Source organism: Cynara cardunculus, assembly GCF_001531365.2.
Source record: "Cynara cardunculus var. scolymus isolate 2C chromosome LG 11, CcrdV1, whole genome shotgun sequence".
NCBI classification, from domain to species: Eukaryota; Viridiplantae; Streptophyta; class Magnoliopsida; order Asterales; family Asteraceae; genus Cynara; species Cynara cardunculus.
The window spans coordinates 17298710-17317701 of NC_037538.1; the positions used below are offsets into that span (position 1 = coordinate 17298710).

At 36.2% G+C, this 18992-nt stretch overlaps 2 protein-coding genes across 3 annotated transcripts; one reads left to right on the forward strand and one right to left on the reverse strand.

The window, feature by feature from the left end:
- Nucleotides 1-1588: 1588 nt before the first annotated feature.
- On the reverse strand, nucleotides 1589-13927 carry LOC112522254. Of its 2 annotated transcripts, none has more exons than XM_025131370.1 (7): nucleotides 13690-13927; nucleotides 11768-11900; nucleotides 9883-9962; nucleotides 9687-9765; nucleotides 9491-9600; nucleotides 2374-2438; nucleotides 1589-1875 (listed from the first exon to the last, which is right to left on the reverse strand). In XM_025131370.1, exons 1-7 carry the CDS (start codon nucleotides 13804-13806, stop codon nucleotides 1782-1784), a joined length of 678 nt encoding a protein of 225 aa, XP_024987138.1. In that variant the 5' UTR covers nucleotides 13807-13927; the 3' UTR covers nucleotides 1589-1781. The 2 variants fall into 2 exon arrangements, with proteins under 2 accessions (XP_024987138.1, XP_024987139.1); XM_025131371.1 differs by having other exon boundaries at nucleotides 9687-9762; nucleotides 13690-13897.
- A 4557-nt stretch (nucleotides 13928-18484) lies between these two features.
- Nucleotides 18485-18991, forward strand: LOC112522117. The gene has a single exon (XM_025131196.1). It carries the CDS (start codon nucleotides 18549-18551, stop codon nucleotides 18858-18860), a length of 312 nt encoding a protein of 103 aa, XP_024986964.1. The 5' UTR covers nucleotides 18485-18548; the 3' UTR covers nucleotides 18861-18991.
- The last annotated feature ends 1 nt before the right edge of the window (nucleotide 18992 follows it).

Here is an 18992-nt window from a genome sequence, read left to right on the forward strand (position 1 = left end):
TGGGTTGGGTTCAAATAATAGTAACACAATATCAACCCAATACTTATGGTTTGAAAATTTTACAATTCGATTAGACATCGGGTTGCTTCGGATTGAGTTATTTTGCGTTGGGTTAGATCGGGTTGATCGGATTTGGTTAGTTTTTTGAGCACCACTAACTACAACCACAAAGTCTTACCTCTTTTACTTTCGGTTAAGCCTGCTAATTAGTACACATTCTCAATAACTAATCATATATATATATATATATATATATATATATATATTTATTTATTTATTTATTTATATATATATATATATATATATTTGATGATTTCTCAAGTCATGACAATTAATTGCATAAACTACCGTGAGAAGCCCCATGCCAGCCAATGTGTTGACTCCTCCTCCACATACATGTCACCATTGTTGGGGGCATGGTTCTTTTGTTCCTATCATTTTAACTTTTAAGTTAATTTATACAGAAAGTAAGGCAGATACAATCAACATCAGGAACAAGGACATAGTCAGATTTTATACACACAAGAAGCACGATGTTAGCAACGGTCAAAGTCGTGTGAGACCATGTTTTTCATGAAGAGGAGTTATTACACTTAAATTGTATATGTTAGCATCATCATCATGTTAGTAATGGTCAATGATATCAAGACTTGTGGATATTGTAAATCAGTTTAGATAGTTTATCTGCCATCTTAAACTTTTTATATATTGGGTTTTTCTTGGGATCTCATGTCCTTCTCTAATATCTATTTTGAGCTTACAAATGACGCTGCTCCATCAATTTAAACATAATATATTCTTTCACGATTGGGTTTGACTAAATTTATCACAATTACGAAAACATAAGCAAGGAAAATAGTTCACTGCTCTTTTCTTATGATAAACCTGTTGATTCATGCAGTGCGCATGGACGTAGTCCAGATCTAGATAAAGCTAGAGAGATGTTCAACACTATTCGAGGAAAGGGTATGGCTCTGGATGAGATCTAGATAAAGCTATAGAGATGTTCAACACTGTTCGAGGAAAGGGTATGGCTCTGGATGAGAAAGCGTAGCCGAATTTGATATGTTACTACGGGAAGGCTGGTTAGTGATATGTGTAGTAAATCTTAAGGACAGATATTTAAATCGAACATAAATACAAATGTAAGTATTATGACATCTTGAAAGAATTTGAGATTTTGACATTGAATAAATCTTGACAAAACTTTTATATCTCGCCACATTACACAGGTACACAGTTATTGTGTGTATGTATATATGGTCTAGGTACAAAAGATGTGTAATATAAGAATTTATTCCTCCATAAGGATGTATTTAACAGGTTTCTAACAGTCCAATGATTTATTAAACAGGTTTTGAAATGTCCAAGGACTTACTTGCTCCAAAAAATGGTCCCAGGATTTAATCACTCTAAACACTAAAGTTCATTGGATTTTCTTAGACGTTTCCCATCTTAATAAGCTTACTGAATAAGCTAATTTTTGATTGCCAAACATGGCCTAAGCCCTCCAAAGTTTACTGGGACTACAACATTCTTGAAAATGACTTTGAGTCAGTCTGGAAGAGCAGAATTCTAACCAAAAACCTTGGGACCAAACAGCCATTTAATTTATTCTACAAGGTAAGGTGCTGTGCACAAGTAAACGAAGAAACAAATCGATGCAAAAAAAAAAGATATTTTTCGAGCATCATCTTCTGAGTTTTTCGAGTAACTATGTGTAGATCTTTTATACACAAGTATGATACAACAAAAACATCTGTTTTGGAAATGACAGCAGATCAAAACTGACCTGCTCGGATGTCTCTATCAGCTCGTTCTGCATTAAAGGTCCCAGGGAGTTCTCTGAAATCTTCGTTGAAGATGGAATAAGCACTGAAGATGTTCAACAAAAACGATAATGATTACACTAGCTGCGAGAGGAGTGTTAGATTATTCGATACAACTACGAGTTTATGACAGCCAACCACAAAGTTACCATTCGATATCATTACTTGTTGGGATCAAGGATCTATAAACCGAACCAAAATAACTCAGTATATCCTACTTCAAACCAAAGTGGGATGTCTGCAGACCCTGACCTCTACCCCAAATGGCAGAGTGGCCTGTGCAAAAATGTGAGCAAAAAGGTTCTACCCTCACCCCTATCTAACGCCCTTCTCCTGTTAATACTAACTACAAATTTCTACCTTAAATCTACTATCCTAGTCCTGGGTCGAGAAGAACTCTTATCAGATGTCATATACCCAAAACCAGGATCAAGAATCTATAGTGGAACAAACAGCACTGAATGAAGTCTCAACCAAACGAGGGAAAATACAATATTTGCACACTTAGTATTTATAATGCCTGATTCATGTACATGACACATACCTCATATCACCATGCTGCCGTTGCCCAAGATTCAGAAATATGATGGCAAAACCGGTTCCAAGTATCTACATATGCGGGAATAAAAAAGAAAAGCAATGAGGGACACACTACAAGTAAATCTCCCGATGAAGTATGTAAAGCATTCTGGAGATGAAGTATGTAAAGCATTCTAGCTTGAAGTATCATTAGCATACAAATGCCAACGTGATTGATGTAAGTCAGGCTTTTTTATTTAGCTTGCAAGTTATAAATGCGTTAACAACTCTTTGCGGTGATGACCTGTATGTCTAAGTCCAGCTCCGGAGTTTTTGGTAAGTGTGCTATTAAGATTCATATTAGGCTGTCCATCTTACCCTTTCAGTTACTACATAATACGCAAGTGGAAACCAAACATAGTAGGCTTGTACTTCCTAAAATATATAACTCCTATGTAAATTATAATTCAATAGAGATCAGGTAGAAAAAGGAGCATCAATGTGTGGGTTCAGATACTAAAATAACAACTAAAAGTACAAAAAAAGGAAAGAGGAACATTATGCTCATCATCGATCCAAAAAGCAAAGACGGAATATCTGTGGTGCAATCTCAGCGGCAAGAAGAACAAATAGGGGGTATAAGTCAGCATTTGGGAGCAAAGATGACCACGAAAAGGACAGTTTCAAGTATTTGGGATCTATAATTCCGGAGGGAGCGATTGAGGAGGACTTTGCACATCGCATCAAGGCATTTGGCTAAAATGGAGGGGGACCATAGGATTTTTGTGTGACAAGAAGGCCCCTTTACAAATAATTGGCAAATTCTACAAGGTGGGCATTAAACTGGCTATGTTGTATGGATCATAATGATGGGCGGTGAAGAAAGCACATGAAAAAAAGATGAACAGAGGAATCGGGATGCTGAGAGGAGTCATGAGCAGACTATGTTGGACCTAATACCGAACAAGGTTTTCGGGCGGACCTAGGAGTGGCGCCTATCATAGATAAGTTGAGAGAGAGATGACTAAGGTGGTTTGGGCACGTTTGTAGGTGATAGCAACAGAGCCATCGATCAGTCCAATGGGCTAACATTAATAGATCAGCCCTATTAGCCCAATCCTTAGAAGGTTTATTATCGCAGGAGGAGTAAGGGACATGTGTAGGGATTTAATAAATCAAGTTGGTTATGTAGCTCTAGCTCTAGTAGTGAGAGAAGACTATAAATAAGAATGGTGGGTTTTGTTGCAAGGCATGGGAGAAAATACTTTCTGTTGAGAGAATTGGCTACCAGTAGCTTGGGCAAGAGGGTTTACCAATCCTTTGGTTATCCTTCTGATTTTGGTTTATACAATCATATGAATTCTAATTGATAGCTTAGTTCCCTTGATTCAGATTGCATTATTGATATTCTCTGTTTCAATTTCTATCAATTTGGTTAAATTGCCGGGAAACGATGGTGATACCCAGACCTCATGTGAGCACCCTTCTTCAAACGAGAGTTGATGCCCAAGATGAGAAGATCAAATCCCTCCACAGTCAAGTCCATATCAGCGAACTACCCAAGTCCATGAAGGAAATTCTATGAAGGAAATTATCAGCGAACTACCCAAGTCCATCTAGAAGATGACGATAGGCTACCTAAAATACCAGGACAAACGGCCCTGTTATGATGACGAGGCTGAGGGGTCTCCATTGGAGTGAAAAACCGACGAACCAGGAGCAGATGGAGAATGCAATACGCTCAAACTCTACGAACTTGCTTCTGGTCCGTCTCAACCTTTAAAGACGCTCAAATTGACGGGAGTTACGGGGCATTCCTGCTTTAATCTTGGTTGACAGTGAAGCGACACACAATTTCCTCTCTAAGCAATTGCTAACACTTTTGGGCTGGGAGTCTAAACAGTGAACCCTCTCTCAATCAGCTTAGGCGACAGTACAAGTTCGAATTTCTGAGTTTTGCCAAGGTGTATCAACACAACTTGGTACCTCTACATGTGTTGTCTATGCCTTGGTTTACGATCTAGGATTGTCGGATATGATCCTCGGTATAGCCTGTGGGTACTTTGGGTGATGTTGTCTTTAATTGGCAAACTCAACATATGCGTTTTTGGGACCATGGTCCTCTCATCCAATTACGAGGGGTCTCTACCTTGCTGAACAGCCCTTCTTCGCTCCAAACATGGTTGGAAGGGCATCTACAACCTCTAGTAGTTGAAACAAAAGGCACACCAGCTCTCTGGTTCACCTCCCTTTCCAGCCACCCCAGGGCCTACCACCAGCTAGATGCATTGAACACGCCATCAATCTCCGGGAGGATCCAGGACCAATTTGCTTTCGTCCCTACCAATATCCCCATTACATAACGAAGAAATTCAATGGCAAGTCCTTGAAATGCTCGAGACAGGAATCATAAAAGTCAACTAGAGCGCTTACTCAAGCCCCGTAAAACTTGTAAAAAAAGAAAGACTCCACTTAGCGACTCTATATCCATCATCGGGCCCTCAATCGAGTCACCATAAATATCCAATCCCAATCATAGATGCATTACATGGTTCATAAGTCAGACACCGAAAAGACGACATTTCTTACTCACAATGGGCATTATGAGTTCTGGTCATGCCCTTCGGGCCGACCAACGCCCTTGCCACATTTCAAGCACTAAGAGGAACAAGGTCTATCGACCATTATTACGCAAGGTGGTAGTCGTTTTCTTCGATGATATCCGAATTTACTGTCAACCTTGGGAACGACACTTGCAGCTTTTAACACAAGTCCTTGGTCTTCTCCAAATCAGTTAGGGGTCAATCAAAAAAAGAGTAGTTTCAGCCGACAGTCGGTAGAATACCTCAGCCTCAGGCATAAATTATGAATGGCAAGATAGTTTCCATGGATCCCTCCAAGATTTGGCTGGTCAAGGTTGGCTGGTCCCAAAAAAGACCAAAGCTGTTAGAGGGTTTCTCGGCCTTACTGGCTAATCGAAAATTTATCAAAGATATGGAAGTTCGCTAGACCACTAACTGACCTAACAAAGAAAGATGGGTTCCATTGGGTCCAACAGCACAATCAATTTACGAAGAACTAAAACAATTTATGATCACCGCCCCAGCCCTTGCACTTCCCTATTTCTCACATCCACTTGAAATCAAAATGCAATGCATCTGGTCATGATCTGGGAGTTGTTCTTATGCAGAACAAGAGGCCAACTGCTTATTTCAGCAAGGCTTTATCCAATCAAAATCTCAATAAGTCGGCCTATGAGAGGGAGATTATGGTTCGTGTCCTCGCAATTCAACACCGATGGCCTTACCTTCTTGGACGGGATTTTACCCTTTTTTTCTGATCAGAAAAGTCTGACACTTACTGGAGCAGCGGATAACAACCACCGATCAGCAAAATTGGATTGACAGACTCTTGGGGCATCAATTATCCATCCGTTATAAGCCGGGTAAAGACAACGGCACCTCTGATGCTTTATCCCGAGTAACGGAAGGGAGTGAATTGCCTACTTTAGTGTCTTACTTTTAGTTGGTTGGAGGGAGCTTCCTTACTCGACGTTTTTAATTCTGATCAACAGCTTCAGAAAATTGTCCTCGATCTTACAACCAGCCCCATTCCCACCCGGGATATTCCTTGTCCAATGGCAAACTCTATCATAAGCGAAAGCTTGTCATTTCAGCATCTTCCCAATTGATTCCAAAACTAATTGTTGAACTTCATGATAGCCCAAGCGGCGGTCATTCGGGATTTTATTGCACTTACAGATGTCTGGCTTCACAAATTTTGTTGTTTAGGGATGACTACGACTACAAAAACGTATGTACAAGCGTGTGATACTTGTCAGCGATACAAATCCTCTACTCTCGCACCCAGTGGACTCCTACAGTCCCTCCCAATTTCAATCACTGTTTGGGAGGACATCTCCCTAGATTTCATAATTGGGCTGCCCAAATCTGAGAGATTCGAGGTCGTCTTAGTTGTTCTTGATCGCTTTTTCAAAGTCTTGCCACTTCATCCCCTTAAACACCCAATTTCAGCTCGTTCACTCGTTGAGACCTTCTTACGGGAAGTTATCCATCTTCACGGTATTCCAAAGTCACTTCTCAGTGACCGCGACCCTCATTTCTTAAAGCAAATTTTGGCAAGAAATCTACTCCCTTCAGGCCAGTTACGTCAAATTCAGTTCTGCTTACCACCCCGAGACGGACGGCCAAATCGAGGTTGTAAATCAAAGTCTGGAAACATACCTTCATTGTTTTGCTGCCGAACAACCCAAAATTTGGTCTTTTCGGCTTCCCTGGGTCGAATTCTGGCATAACACAGCTTACAACGTGTCTACTAAGACAACAACATTCGAAATTGTTTATGGCAGACCTCCCCCAACCATCCTCCAGTTTGTTCCAAGAGAAATTCGTTGCTAAGTCGTGGCTCACGATCTGAGTGAAAGAGATGAAGCCATCAAGCAACTCAAGTACCACCTCACTCAAACCCAAGCCCAGATGAAGACCAACGCTGGCAAACATCGTTGTGATGTAGAATTCTCGCTTGGTGATTGGGTATTTCTTAAGCTTTACCCCCACCGGCAGCAATCAGTGGTAAGACGTATTAACGAGAAGCTTTCAGCTTGTTACTATGGTCCTTTTCTCATCATTGAGAAAGTTGGATCTGTTGCATACCAACTTCAATTACCTGCTTCTGCCAAGATCCACCCGGTTTTCCACGTTTCACTCCTCAGACGGGCCATTGGGAATCACACAACTAAAGCTTCCCTTCCCCCTGGAACGGAGATGGGTGCCCATACCATTCAGACCCAGTTCCCGAGCTTGCAGGAAGATAGCTGAAGAAGACAACTACGAGCTTAAAAGAGGATGAACATGTCGAGTTGAGCATGAGAAAACCAGAAAAAGACAATATAAATTTTGATTATGGAGAAGTTTCAGGATTTTTAGACAGAAAGCCTGAGGCATCGATGTCCAATGGAACAAATCCGAAAGGGTGGATCGTAAAGGCTGAAAGTGTCACGCATGCAGGAGGGAATCAGCATCTTATGAAGTTTCGGAAGAAAAGGCTAAAGGTCTCTTGCAAGATATGATCCAGGAAAAGTTTGTTGCATTTGGGAATAAAGATCATCCAGGAGCCATAGATATCCTTTCAGCGGAAATAGATATATACGAGTTATTTGATTTCAAGCATTCTTTTTTAAGGCATTAAAAATATAATACAAGACCTTAAAACAGAGCTCCAGTCTTTTGAAAAAGTGATGAATCTGTTGATAGCCATAAACAGAAAACGGTAGAATTGTTGGAGTTGGACGGAAGAAGGGTGAATCAATTTCTCTATTTTTTCTTTCCACCTTGAGGACAAGTGGATGTCTGGGGGTGGGTATTGTTACACGTAGAGATAGTGGGATAATAGTGAGCTAGTCAATTAGCCGATAAGTGAGGGAAGTCGGTCGTTCGGAGAAGTATAAATAGGAGGGTGGAAGCAATTAAGTATCGGTTTTGTAATCAATTTGGTGTAACTCTTAGGAGAATTATTTGCCTCTTGAAAGTCATAGTGTCTCATAATCATTCGGTCATGAGTGAATAATCAAATCTCACCTTAGTTTTGTTGATAATCGGGAGCAACTTGTAACAGTTTGGGAGGGGTGGATGGGTGGGTTGGGGGAAGGGTGGAGAGTCTTTAGAAAGGTTGGTAAGGGGTTGTTCGGTTGTTTTTCCATTAATAAACTATTTTCCCTTCCTATTTGTTTTCGTTAAAGATAACAATTTAATTTTGCTCATCCATGAACATAAAAAACTTCCATCGAACCTTCAACACCCAAAATCATCCTATTCTTGAACACGAAACCCCCTTATGATCAAAATATCCACAAGATTTCAATCAAACACGTGAACCCAAAAAATCGTTACATATTCCCCAACTAATGAGCAATAAAGCTACCAAGAACGACAAAGAAATCATTATTTTAAACAACCCCATAAATCAAATCCCTCAAAAATTGGAAAACTGCAGATTGATAAGATTATCTTCACTAGCAGGTGGAACCAAAAATCTAAGAATTCCCCACCCCATCGTCTTCGTCTCTACCACACCTAGACGATGTCACTAAAGCTTGTTACGTACAATCTTTCACACGGACAGCAACAAACATTAGTTTTTGATTCCCCGAAATTGTTGCTACTTTCACAAAAGCTTGCTATGTACAACCGTAGCATCGAGATTCTTATTGTTGCTAAAAAAATTGAAGTATTTACTTGAATCCAAATGCTCCACCAACCATGGAACATAGCCCCATAAATCCAGCACCTGCCTGAGAGACAAGAGCGAAATCCTAACCCCATCAATCCAGAAAATTTCAGAACCCGGGAGTTCCCTTTCAGATAAATCCAAGCTTCATGAAGGAGGGAGAATCAGATCGATGAGCTTCATTCCCTGAACATATCTATTTCATGGAGAAGGTCCTTGAACATATCGTCATGGAGGAGAGAGGATCAAAGTGGGAAGAGGAGTGATGGTGATGGTGAAACGAAAAGAACGGAGAAGAGAGTATTTCTTTATTCCAAGGGTATTGAGGGAAAATAGTTGGCTTAATGGATAAGACTCTCCCTAATGGGCTGACCAAATAAGCCACGGCCGAACAATCATGCATGGCTTACCGAATAAGCCATACATGCCATACAGTTCATTAAGTCAATATCGAACAACCCCTAATTTCTTTTGTTAGAAATAAAGAGTTTCTTTTGTGTGTTCTATGTGCTTTTTAGCTAGATAGGCTCTTTGCAATCTTTTATAAGTCTCCTAAAAAACCGTTTTTGTTTGCATATATGTGGCCTATAGTTGTGCTTTATATGTGTGTGTGTATGTGTGTGTGTGTATATATATGTTTCTTATTCTTTTTTGCATGGGGGTCTTCTCGGAAACAACCTCTTTGTCTCTTGGGACAGAGGTAAGATCTGCATGCATGTTACGCGTTACGGCATTTTTAAAATCTCAACCAAAAACGCTGAAGTCATTTATAGAAGGTCGAGCTGCCGCTTAGGAGTAAAAGGTGCTCCCCCCCCCCCCCCTATCCCGAGATATAAACACATGAAATTTACGAATCCTCATATTACAGGAAAAAAAGAGAGAGCAGATTTACTTACATATAGAGGTCCTACATCCAATCTGTGTGCAATAGGTGCCAAGATAAACCACATAATAATTACAGCCCACACCTTCGGACTGAGAGAGAAGATTGCCATCAGAAGCATATCTAATGACGGAAAAGAACAACTTATAATCAGGACCAACCATCATTTGTAACTTAAAGGCTGAATTTTCTTTGGACCACAAGCTTACCAGGTATCTTCAACTTATCATGTAGAATGATAAGAAGCCTCCTCTTCCATCCGCTATTTAATTCCGGGAGCTGAAACTTCTATGTTTTGGGAAAAAAACAGTAAGCGCTCTTTGCCGCAAAAACAAAGAATAAAAGTCATGCCAAGAATGATCATAGAATGCTATCAAAGCAAAAAAAAAATCATTCAGTTCTTACCATTTCCTCTTCATCATCCTCCAATCCATTTTGAACGTGTTTAGCAGGAGGTTTTGGTTTAACAACAACTATAAGAGTATCTGGAAAAAAAAACAAGACTCTCCAACAATATAGATGTTGTACATGGAAAATATTAAAAAAAAATTAACTGCAGCAACATATATTAAACTAAAATGGTTCACAACATGCATTAGAAAAAAATTTGGCAGGAAGAAAAATTGAAACTTGGCTATGTTGCTTGTGACCCTTATAGCATGACCAATTACCCTAGTGTTATATGGAGATATCTTACTAGACAATGACTGTTTAGTTGGGATGACCAAAACTGGGATGAAATGGTTGAGTACTTGACTTGAGTGAGGAAATGGTTGTTTACTTTGATTTTTAAACTTTTTATTTGTGTGAAACTAATATGCAAGATAAGTAAGAAAGAGTGATGGATAACTTTGGGGACGACTATTGGCTTGGAATCGCCTAAGTGGTGCTACTTTAATTTCAAAAGTACTTCTAGTTCCAAGATTAATGTTACTCGTGAACAACTAGGAATGATCCATTTGGTTCAGTGACTCTCGTCTTGACACTCCACAATTTGGTTTGGTGCTACTTTAATTTCAAAACTGTAGTTATACCGACCAACACAATTAAGAAAAGACTGAACATTTATGAAAGATCTATTATGAGGTTCAACATAATGTCATTTTACAATGATTATAACAAGCGTGCAACCAAACTAGAAACATTTGTGGAAACTACAAGAAACAACACTCCGGATCATTTTCACTGGAAGTAAGCCAACACTTTATCTGGTTGGTTCATGATCTCAGTTTAAAAATGATTCTAACAGATGTGCAATCAACTAGAAACATATGAGAAAACTAAAAGAGACAGAACTTTAGATCATTTTCACCCAGAAGTGCTCCAAAAATTTAGCAGGTCACTTCATGATAGTCATAATAGAAATGTATTGTCATTGGTCATACAAATAACCAAAGAGAAAATGAACTAACAAGGAGGAGATAAATGGGTGATGACACTCTCAAAGATAAGAGTGAGAAGAAGCTAAAATATAAGAGTATAAGGAAAGAGGAACCTAAACAGGATTGAAACTTAGGGGAAGTCTTCCAGGTTAACTAAGGAAGTTGGGTGTGCGGTGTGCCAAAGAGTGAGATCAATTCTCCACGGAAGTGAAAGCATTCTTATAACCAAAGTAAACAGTGATAATGCAAATTCAAAGTTCTTGCATCAAGTTTGATCACCCTCACACTCAATGAGTCTGTATCGAAATCATAATAGCTAACACCATCCAATCCAGTTGAGTTGCAATTTCCATCACTATCTCACACTGTCCTCATCATGTCAACCAGTGGTTGGTGCTGGTGGTGGGGTTGATTGAGGGAGTGGGATGAATGTAGATGAGTAGTGAACTAGATGGATGTTGAAGAAGTTGATAAAAATGGGTTGGTTTATGGTTTAACTTTTAAGAAGTGATATATTTGTAAATCGTTCCATTCCAAATGTATACCCAAGCTACTACTTCTAAATTCCAGTGAAATGAACCTCCACTTGGTCATGATTCCACCCTACCAAAAGCAGCTTTAGTAGACTTGAAATTGCTTCAATTTGGTACTTATGTTTGTTTGTGACAAAAACAATAGGGACTATATAAAGGGTAGCCACTTATCATGAAAAAATATGTTGTCCTCTTTTTGAATAATTAAGCATTTCAATTTCACATAAAAATTAAAGAGGTTCTAGAGCTCAATAAAGTTCCCAGTATCTTGTACTTTCCTTTTCATAACTTTATGGAAATCCAAATCCTTACTCTTCATGAACTTATGCCTAAGAGTTCATGCAATACATTATTAAAGTGAAATATAATTGATACCTCCATTGTTGAAGTGAACAGATATATCATCGCCATATTTGCTATCATGCAATACATTTCCTTGCAGAATAAGTCTCAAATTTTCCAGAGGCAAACGACCATTCGCAGAAATCAAATTTCTCAAATCACGCACCTAATTGACATTTTTCAAAGGAAAAAGTATGTAATGAGATTCATAATGGTTAGCATCCATCTCAAAGTTTTACCAAACATCCTTTCTCATCTTATATTACAAGAGGGTTACTACATGTTCATAATTTAAGATAACTAACTTTCTTATATTTATCTACTTGCTCCCAAATATATCGATGAGAACAAACGGGAACAGACTAACAAAAAGGAGGTTCAACTATCCACAGACATGATGAAGCCATAAAGTTATCTTACTTTTCTTATACTTTTAACTAACATAAAAGATAATTATAACATAAAATGAAATGAAAGGTTAAGACGAAAGAAAGAAATGAACACATAAGATATATAAATAAGCGAAGGCAGAAGTCAATCAATCAGCTAAAATATTCATGTCTAAATTCTTGTTTTTTAATCTCCTTAAAATGATACTACTGCCAAAGAACAATCTTCCTCTAAATGTTGAAATTTGATGGATCAATAATTTGCTTTCACCTTATTTTAGGGTAAACAAGTTTGTTTCATGTGATTCTTTACAAAAATCTGATCACCTACTTAGAAACAAAAAGATTTGTGGGTTATATAGGTTGTGATGTATCACGGAGTGAACTTTGTGGATCCTAAGTATATCACAAATTATAGAAGGGTGCATTCAGTATAGACTCACAATGAGTGCTTCCCAGACTAGGGTTCTTACTGAGCAATTTATATGAAAATACAGCTACTATTAACACATGCTACCAATCTAACAATAATACGATATTATTCTTAAGTTCCCCCTCAAGATAGAGGTCTGACATGATTGACCAAAATACAGTCAAAGAAAGTAAATACTTTGGTTCTCCAACAATAGAACTCCAATAGTTCCCCTCAAGAATTTTGTCTAACAATCATCACTCAGCAAATGCAATTTGACAATTTAATATCAACCTGAAACTATTGATATTCTTTCTCAAACAACAACCAAAACATAATTTCAACCAAAAAGGAAAACATGAAACACAATACAATATGATACTTGCCAATAATCTTCTTTGAGTAGACCTTTTTACAGGTTAGGGCAAGAAACTGAGAAAGTGTTCAAAAGATGTCCATTGCTCCTCAATGAAACTAAAAGTCGCCATCACTTTTATTTACCCCATGGCACTTTACATTAAACAATAATAATGACTTCGGATGATTGACATCTCTTTCACACAACAGATTGATGACTAGAAATCCCTGACCACCCAGATCTTAGTTACAAATTGCAGTTATTCAAGCCATTCCGACAGCTTCTCTATACTTCTATTGTGAGATCGAACTCATAATGTTGCACAGTACCAAAAAATTAAGCCCTCAAAAATAACATTGAGGCATAAGGTCAAACGGTTAACTTCTCATTATAATAAATACTACAAAGAGCACAAACTTCTGCTAAATTGCTAATAAAACTGATACCAATTTGAGATAAACGATTAAAAGGTTCGACATCAAAAGTAAAAAACAAACAAAAAATAACCTAAAACGAAAAGGGCACCAAATTTGATCGATAACCAACTCAAAGATAATAATAGTGGTGCTCATCCGTTCCTTAATTACACTATTATCATATATTTGAAAGATGTTCTTATGCATGATGATGCATCATCATTACAATTTGCTATCGTTTATGATCAAAATCTATGAAATATCGTCACGGAACCAAGAAAACAAATCAGACCTAATTTATCAAAATGAGTATAAATTTACAATTAATGTCGTAAGTGTACAGGAAATATGATATGAAATAAAAGAGAGAAGAATCATACTCTGATCGGAGAATGAACATCCAAGGAAGAGGGAGGCGACGGACCAATCGTTCTGAGAGTTATCCGTACCATACTTTCACCTTCGGTGCATGAATTACTCTTGATCTCGCTCATCATTCACCAACAGCAGTAGATACCGGCAGCAAGAAATGATCGGCAGCGAGAAGTTGCCGGAGTTACTCTTTTGGTCTCGCTCCTCATCGGAATCATCGTTGACATACGAAGGATTGAAGTTTCACTTTGACCCCTTTAAGTTTTGAAGTTACGTAAGTGGCCCCTCGGATTTTCAAATCAAATAAAAATAATAATTCCGTTTAAAACAAAAAAAAAAATAGTAAAGTTTGGTCTCGGTACTTTACGTTGTAATTTTCAACGGATATCGTTCTTAAAATTCATTAACTCTGTTTCGATCTCTTATGTTTGTATATTTTGTCCTTTTATTACGTCAAAACCAAATGAACACGAACGGAGACTTGTTCGTGTTTGCTTGTTTAACTTAATCGAACAAAAAAATGAACATGAACGGTGAACGAACAAATTTTTTTGTGTTTATGTTCGTTCGTTAAGAAAATCTCGTTCGTGTTAGTTTGTTATGATGCAAAATGAACATAAGCAAATGACACTGATGGAAAAAAAACAGCTATTATTAATCATCATTTTGTTCCTCTAAGATAACATAATGAAATGTAAAATCGGGTAAACCTCAGGAGGGATAAAAAAGTAATTTAGAAAACTTAATTTAATTATTTATTTTACATATTAATGATGTAATATATAAATATATTTATAAATATTAGAAGGGTACTCACACAATGTAGCGAGATATATCTTGATTTTAATGTCTCGTTTTTTTGTCTCAATTGATGTTATAATACGGTTTTATATGGTTTTGAGAAAACGATAATGTTTTTTATTTTTAAATAAAATCTAAATATGATGATATATCAAAAAAGTTATTGATATTAGTATCAAACTAACTATTTAAAATTTCTTATTTTTTGTGTATTTCTTTAATTTTTTTTGTTTATATTGGTTTAATAATATAATTTTTATAAAGATAATAATTAAGTATTTTGTTAGAACTCGATTATTATCGTAATTATATTTTAGATTTTCTATATTTAAAATGAATGTTTATCCTTTATTTGATTGTGTTTATTTGTAGTTAGTTACACAAATTTAAAAATAAAACTTTAATAAGTTGTACTTACGCAAAATTATTTATAATCTTTAATTTTAAGTAATGTCTATCAATAAACAGTACTTCGTGCATAAAAAATAGTTTTTAAAAGTTTTTGTCAAATGTTTTATAATATAGTATAGATAAACGAATGAATATAAATAAAACATAAACAAATGTAAACGAACGAGGTCATTATTCATGTTTGTTCATTTAATTAAACAAGCAAAAGAAATGTGTTCATATTTATTCGTTTATTAAATAAACGAAATTCATGCCAATAAAGTTCGTTGAACATTCGGTTCGTATACAGTCTTACCTTTTGTCTAACAACCGTTAGCTTTTTCCATTAAATCCAGTTAAATAATTGATAAATATAATATTTGATTAGAATTTACAAAATATTTTTAAAATGTGTTACATAAAATAAAATGTTTAAAAATACATTTATATCATTCAAACCCTCACACCCAATGATGTTTCCCTTCTCGCACTGTAACGTTGTCCGTTTTATATGCCAACCATTTATTAATTTAACAGAGTACGTATGAACAAATTAAAAAAATAAAAATAAAAAACTGATAAATAGAGAGAGAGAGATGGTAAGGGCCCAACAACGGTGATAAAGAGCAGACAACGATGGGACGCCAAAGGGAATGATGACGTTGGATATAAAGGGTATTTATGATGTAAGATTTGGAAAGGGTAAAACTGATTTAAGTTTTTTTTTTTTAATTATTGTTAGTTTTTTTGAGTTAAAAATGTATACGACCAATTTCTAACATGTCGATTGTTTATTTTAATAAAAAAAATATTTAGGGGCTTAATCATTCAAATGAGAAAGTTTAATGGTTTATTCATTTAAAAAATTAGTTTAGAGACTTAATCTATACTATATTATAAAGTATTTGGGTTAAATTCTTAAAAACCATTTTTAATGCATTAGTATTGTTTAATAATACATACTACTTAAAGTTCAAGATTACAGCTATATATTTGAATTCATATAACTAATTTGTAAACATAATAAAATATAAGATAAAAATTTCATTTTAAGTATATAAAACTATAGAATATTTAGGATAATTATTGAGTTTTAACAGAATACTTAATTATTATCTTTAAAAAAAATATTATTAAACATAAATTAATTAATTAATTACTAAAATTGAATTAAAAATTATCCTTCAAAACCATTCAATCAAACAAAATGTCCCGAGTTAACTTCAACTTAATTGTTTGAACAGAAAAGAACATTACATCAGTTAAGTTACCTTTTAGTATTTCTTTAACCCAATGGCAAGTGTTGATTTGTTACATTTAATCTCAATGCTTAAGGTGACAATAAAAATGCCCATGTTACGGATCACAAATCCGGGCTCCTCCCACGATGGTAGGTCGTTTTCAATAAGGGGTTGTTTGGTCCATTGAATTCAAAGGATTTCAAGGGAATTGGAATGGTCAATTCTTTTGACCAAATTCTAATTCCTCTGTTTCGTTCACGTATTGAAAATTTAGGAGTCCTTTGAATTCTTAAGATTAAAGATTTAACCATTCCATGGGATATCCAAATATTCCAATTCCATTCCAACCAAATGCTTGATCAAATTCATTTCAGTTTCTTCAAACTCAAATTCTTTTGATGGATTACAGTTTCACAGAATTCCATTATGTGAACCAGACGTCTCCTAAGTGTATATTCAAATTGCAATAAAAACCATAAAAGTAACTAAACGTTTTGTTTTAGCTAGACCTTATTGGTTATCTGTATGTTGGATCTTTGAGAGTAGTTGCATAACACAAACAATTAAAAGGCTTAAGGTGACAATGAAGTGCACGTGTTACACCGTTACGAAGACTACCCTGATCACAAATCCTGGCTCCTCCCGTGATAATTGGTCGTTTTCAACAAGTGTGCGTTTACGGGTTTGAATTTTGAATTGATAGTTTTTCTATTACTATGCTACAAATTGTTCTTCTTATAGCTCTTTTCTATGCAAATTTGCCTTTTGTTTTGTCATAAGTTGGATCTTGGAGGAAAAAAGTGTCGATCATGGAAAAACGAAGTTGAACGTGTTTGTGAGGTGTAAATGAATTTGTATTTTTAAGCTTATTTGTGTTGGATTATTCATGAAAAAAGAATCTGAATTGCTAAACTTGATGTTTTATCGAGGATTGTTTATCAACAACACCCATCTGAGGATAATCAATTTCAACATGTTTTAGGACCAAGAAACTGAGTAGTAACATCTGCATATCTTGTTGGAACTAAAACATAGGGATGACAGAAGGTTTCAATCTCAATATCTTGTTGGAACTAATAAGAATGATACACACATACACACCAAACTCATTTTTGGTTCACAGTTCATAATCTGATGGAATTGGAATTGGAATGTTATATTCCTTTGACCAAATTCCATTTCATTGTTTGGTTCTTTCTTTTTCATGGAAGAAATCTTTAAATTCCATCAAATTCCAAAAAAAAATGTATTTTTTTTACCAACATTTCATTTCGATTTTAAAGTTATACAGATTCTAATTCCTTTAATAGATTTCATTCCAATTCTGCTAACCAAACAGATGGTCAAACATGACAACTTTCCATCCTAATTCTTTTAAAGTCAAATCCGTTTTAACATATTCTATTACATCTAAAAACATTCTACAAATCAAACTTGATCTTAGTTTCTCTTTTTTGTTCACATAATTTCTTTGATGATTATTATGCATTTTGAGTAATCAACAATCTTTTTGGGTTTTCCTTAAATGGGTTTTTGTTTTTTAAATTTCTTAGAACCTTTTTGTAGAGATGATCAGAGGTGCTCAAAAACCCGACCAACCCGATCAACCCAACTAACCCAACACGAAATAACTCAACTCGAAGCAACCCGATGTCTAATCGAGTTGTAAAATTTCCAATTGGGTTGCTATTATATGAACCCAACCCAACCCGATGTTCTTTTATTTCTTGGATTTAATATTATCGTTAAATTTATATTAATATATATATTAAACAATCACACTATCACATGCACTATTCATATACACATATTTTCAATCTATTCATATCTTTATATAACTCATTTGTATATATTTTTAGTAACTGTGAACATATATATGTAAATTGAAAAAACTAACTCAATGTGATATACGTAACAAGTATGGATAAGTTATATCAAATGGTTGATAATGAAAAGAAATTATGAATAGAAAAATAACATATTCAAGGTTAAAAGAATACTTTAATGTACCAAAGTATCAACCCGACTAACCCGTACGAGTTGGGTTAGGTTGGGTTGCACTTGGGGTTGGGTTGGGTTAAGATTTCTCAAACCACAAGCATTGAGTTGAGTTGTTCAAATGTCTTCAAACCGATCAACCCAACTCATGAGCACCCCTAGAGATGATCATTTGCAGGCTTGGACTGGGTTCGGAGGAACATAACCTATTTTTTTTTATCTAATGAGCTTAATGTGGTAAACAAATCCTTTTTACACGCTTGAAAACTTGTCCATACCCGCCTCATAAACGGGCCAGGCTTATCCATCCGTTAACGGGCCTAAAAGTATTTTTATTTATTAGTTTGAGGTCTTTTTTGAAAATGGAGGTCTCTCTCTATCTACTTATTATCTATCATCTCTCCTTGGCAGTCGGCAGACCCTCGTAATCATCGCAAATGGGGATTCTCTCTTGGTGGAAAGGCAACAAGGATTCTGCGTCATCAGGTGTGAAAACCACCGACTCCAAGGCTATTGTGTCGGTGGAGAAAGCAGCGGAAGAAGTTCCAGCCATGAATGGTGCTGTGGAGGTGTTACGACCTGCCCTAGACGTCGACGTCACGGTTTTCGAATTTGGTTCTGTTGCTGTTTCGGCTGATAAGGTTACTCTTGCCGGATATTGTCCCGTTTCCGACGACTTCGAGCCCTGCCGTTGGGAGATTCTGCCGGCCAGCGGATCTGATGCACCTCAATTTCGCGTGGTGTTTTGATGGAGATAGGAGATGGTATTTTTTGAGTATGGATCTTGTAAGTTGAGTCCTTTTGTTTATGTACAATTTCGTAAAAACCCTAGAAAAAACCCTAATTTTGGTGCTATTTTATATCATGTTCTTATCCATCCA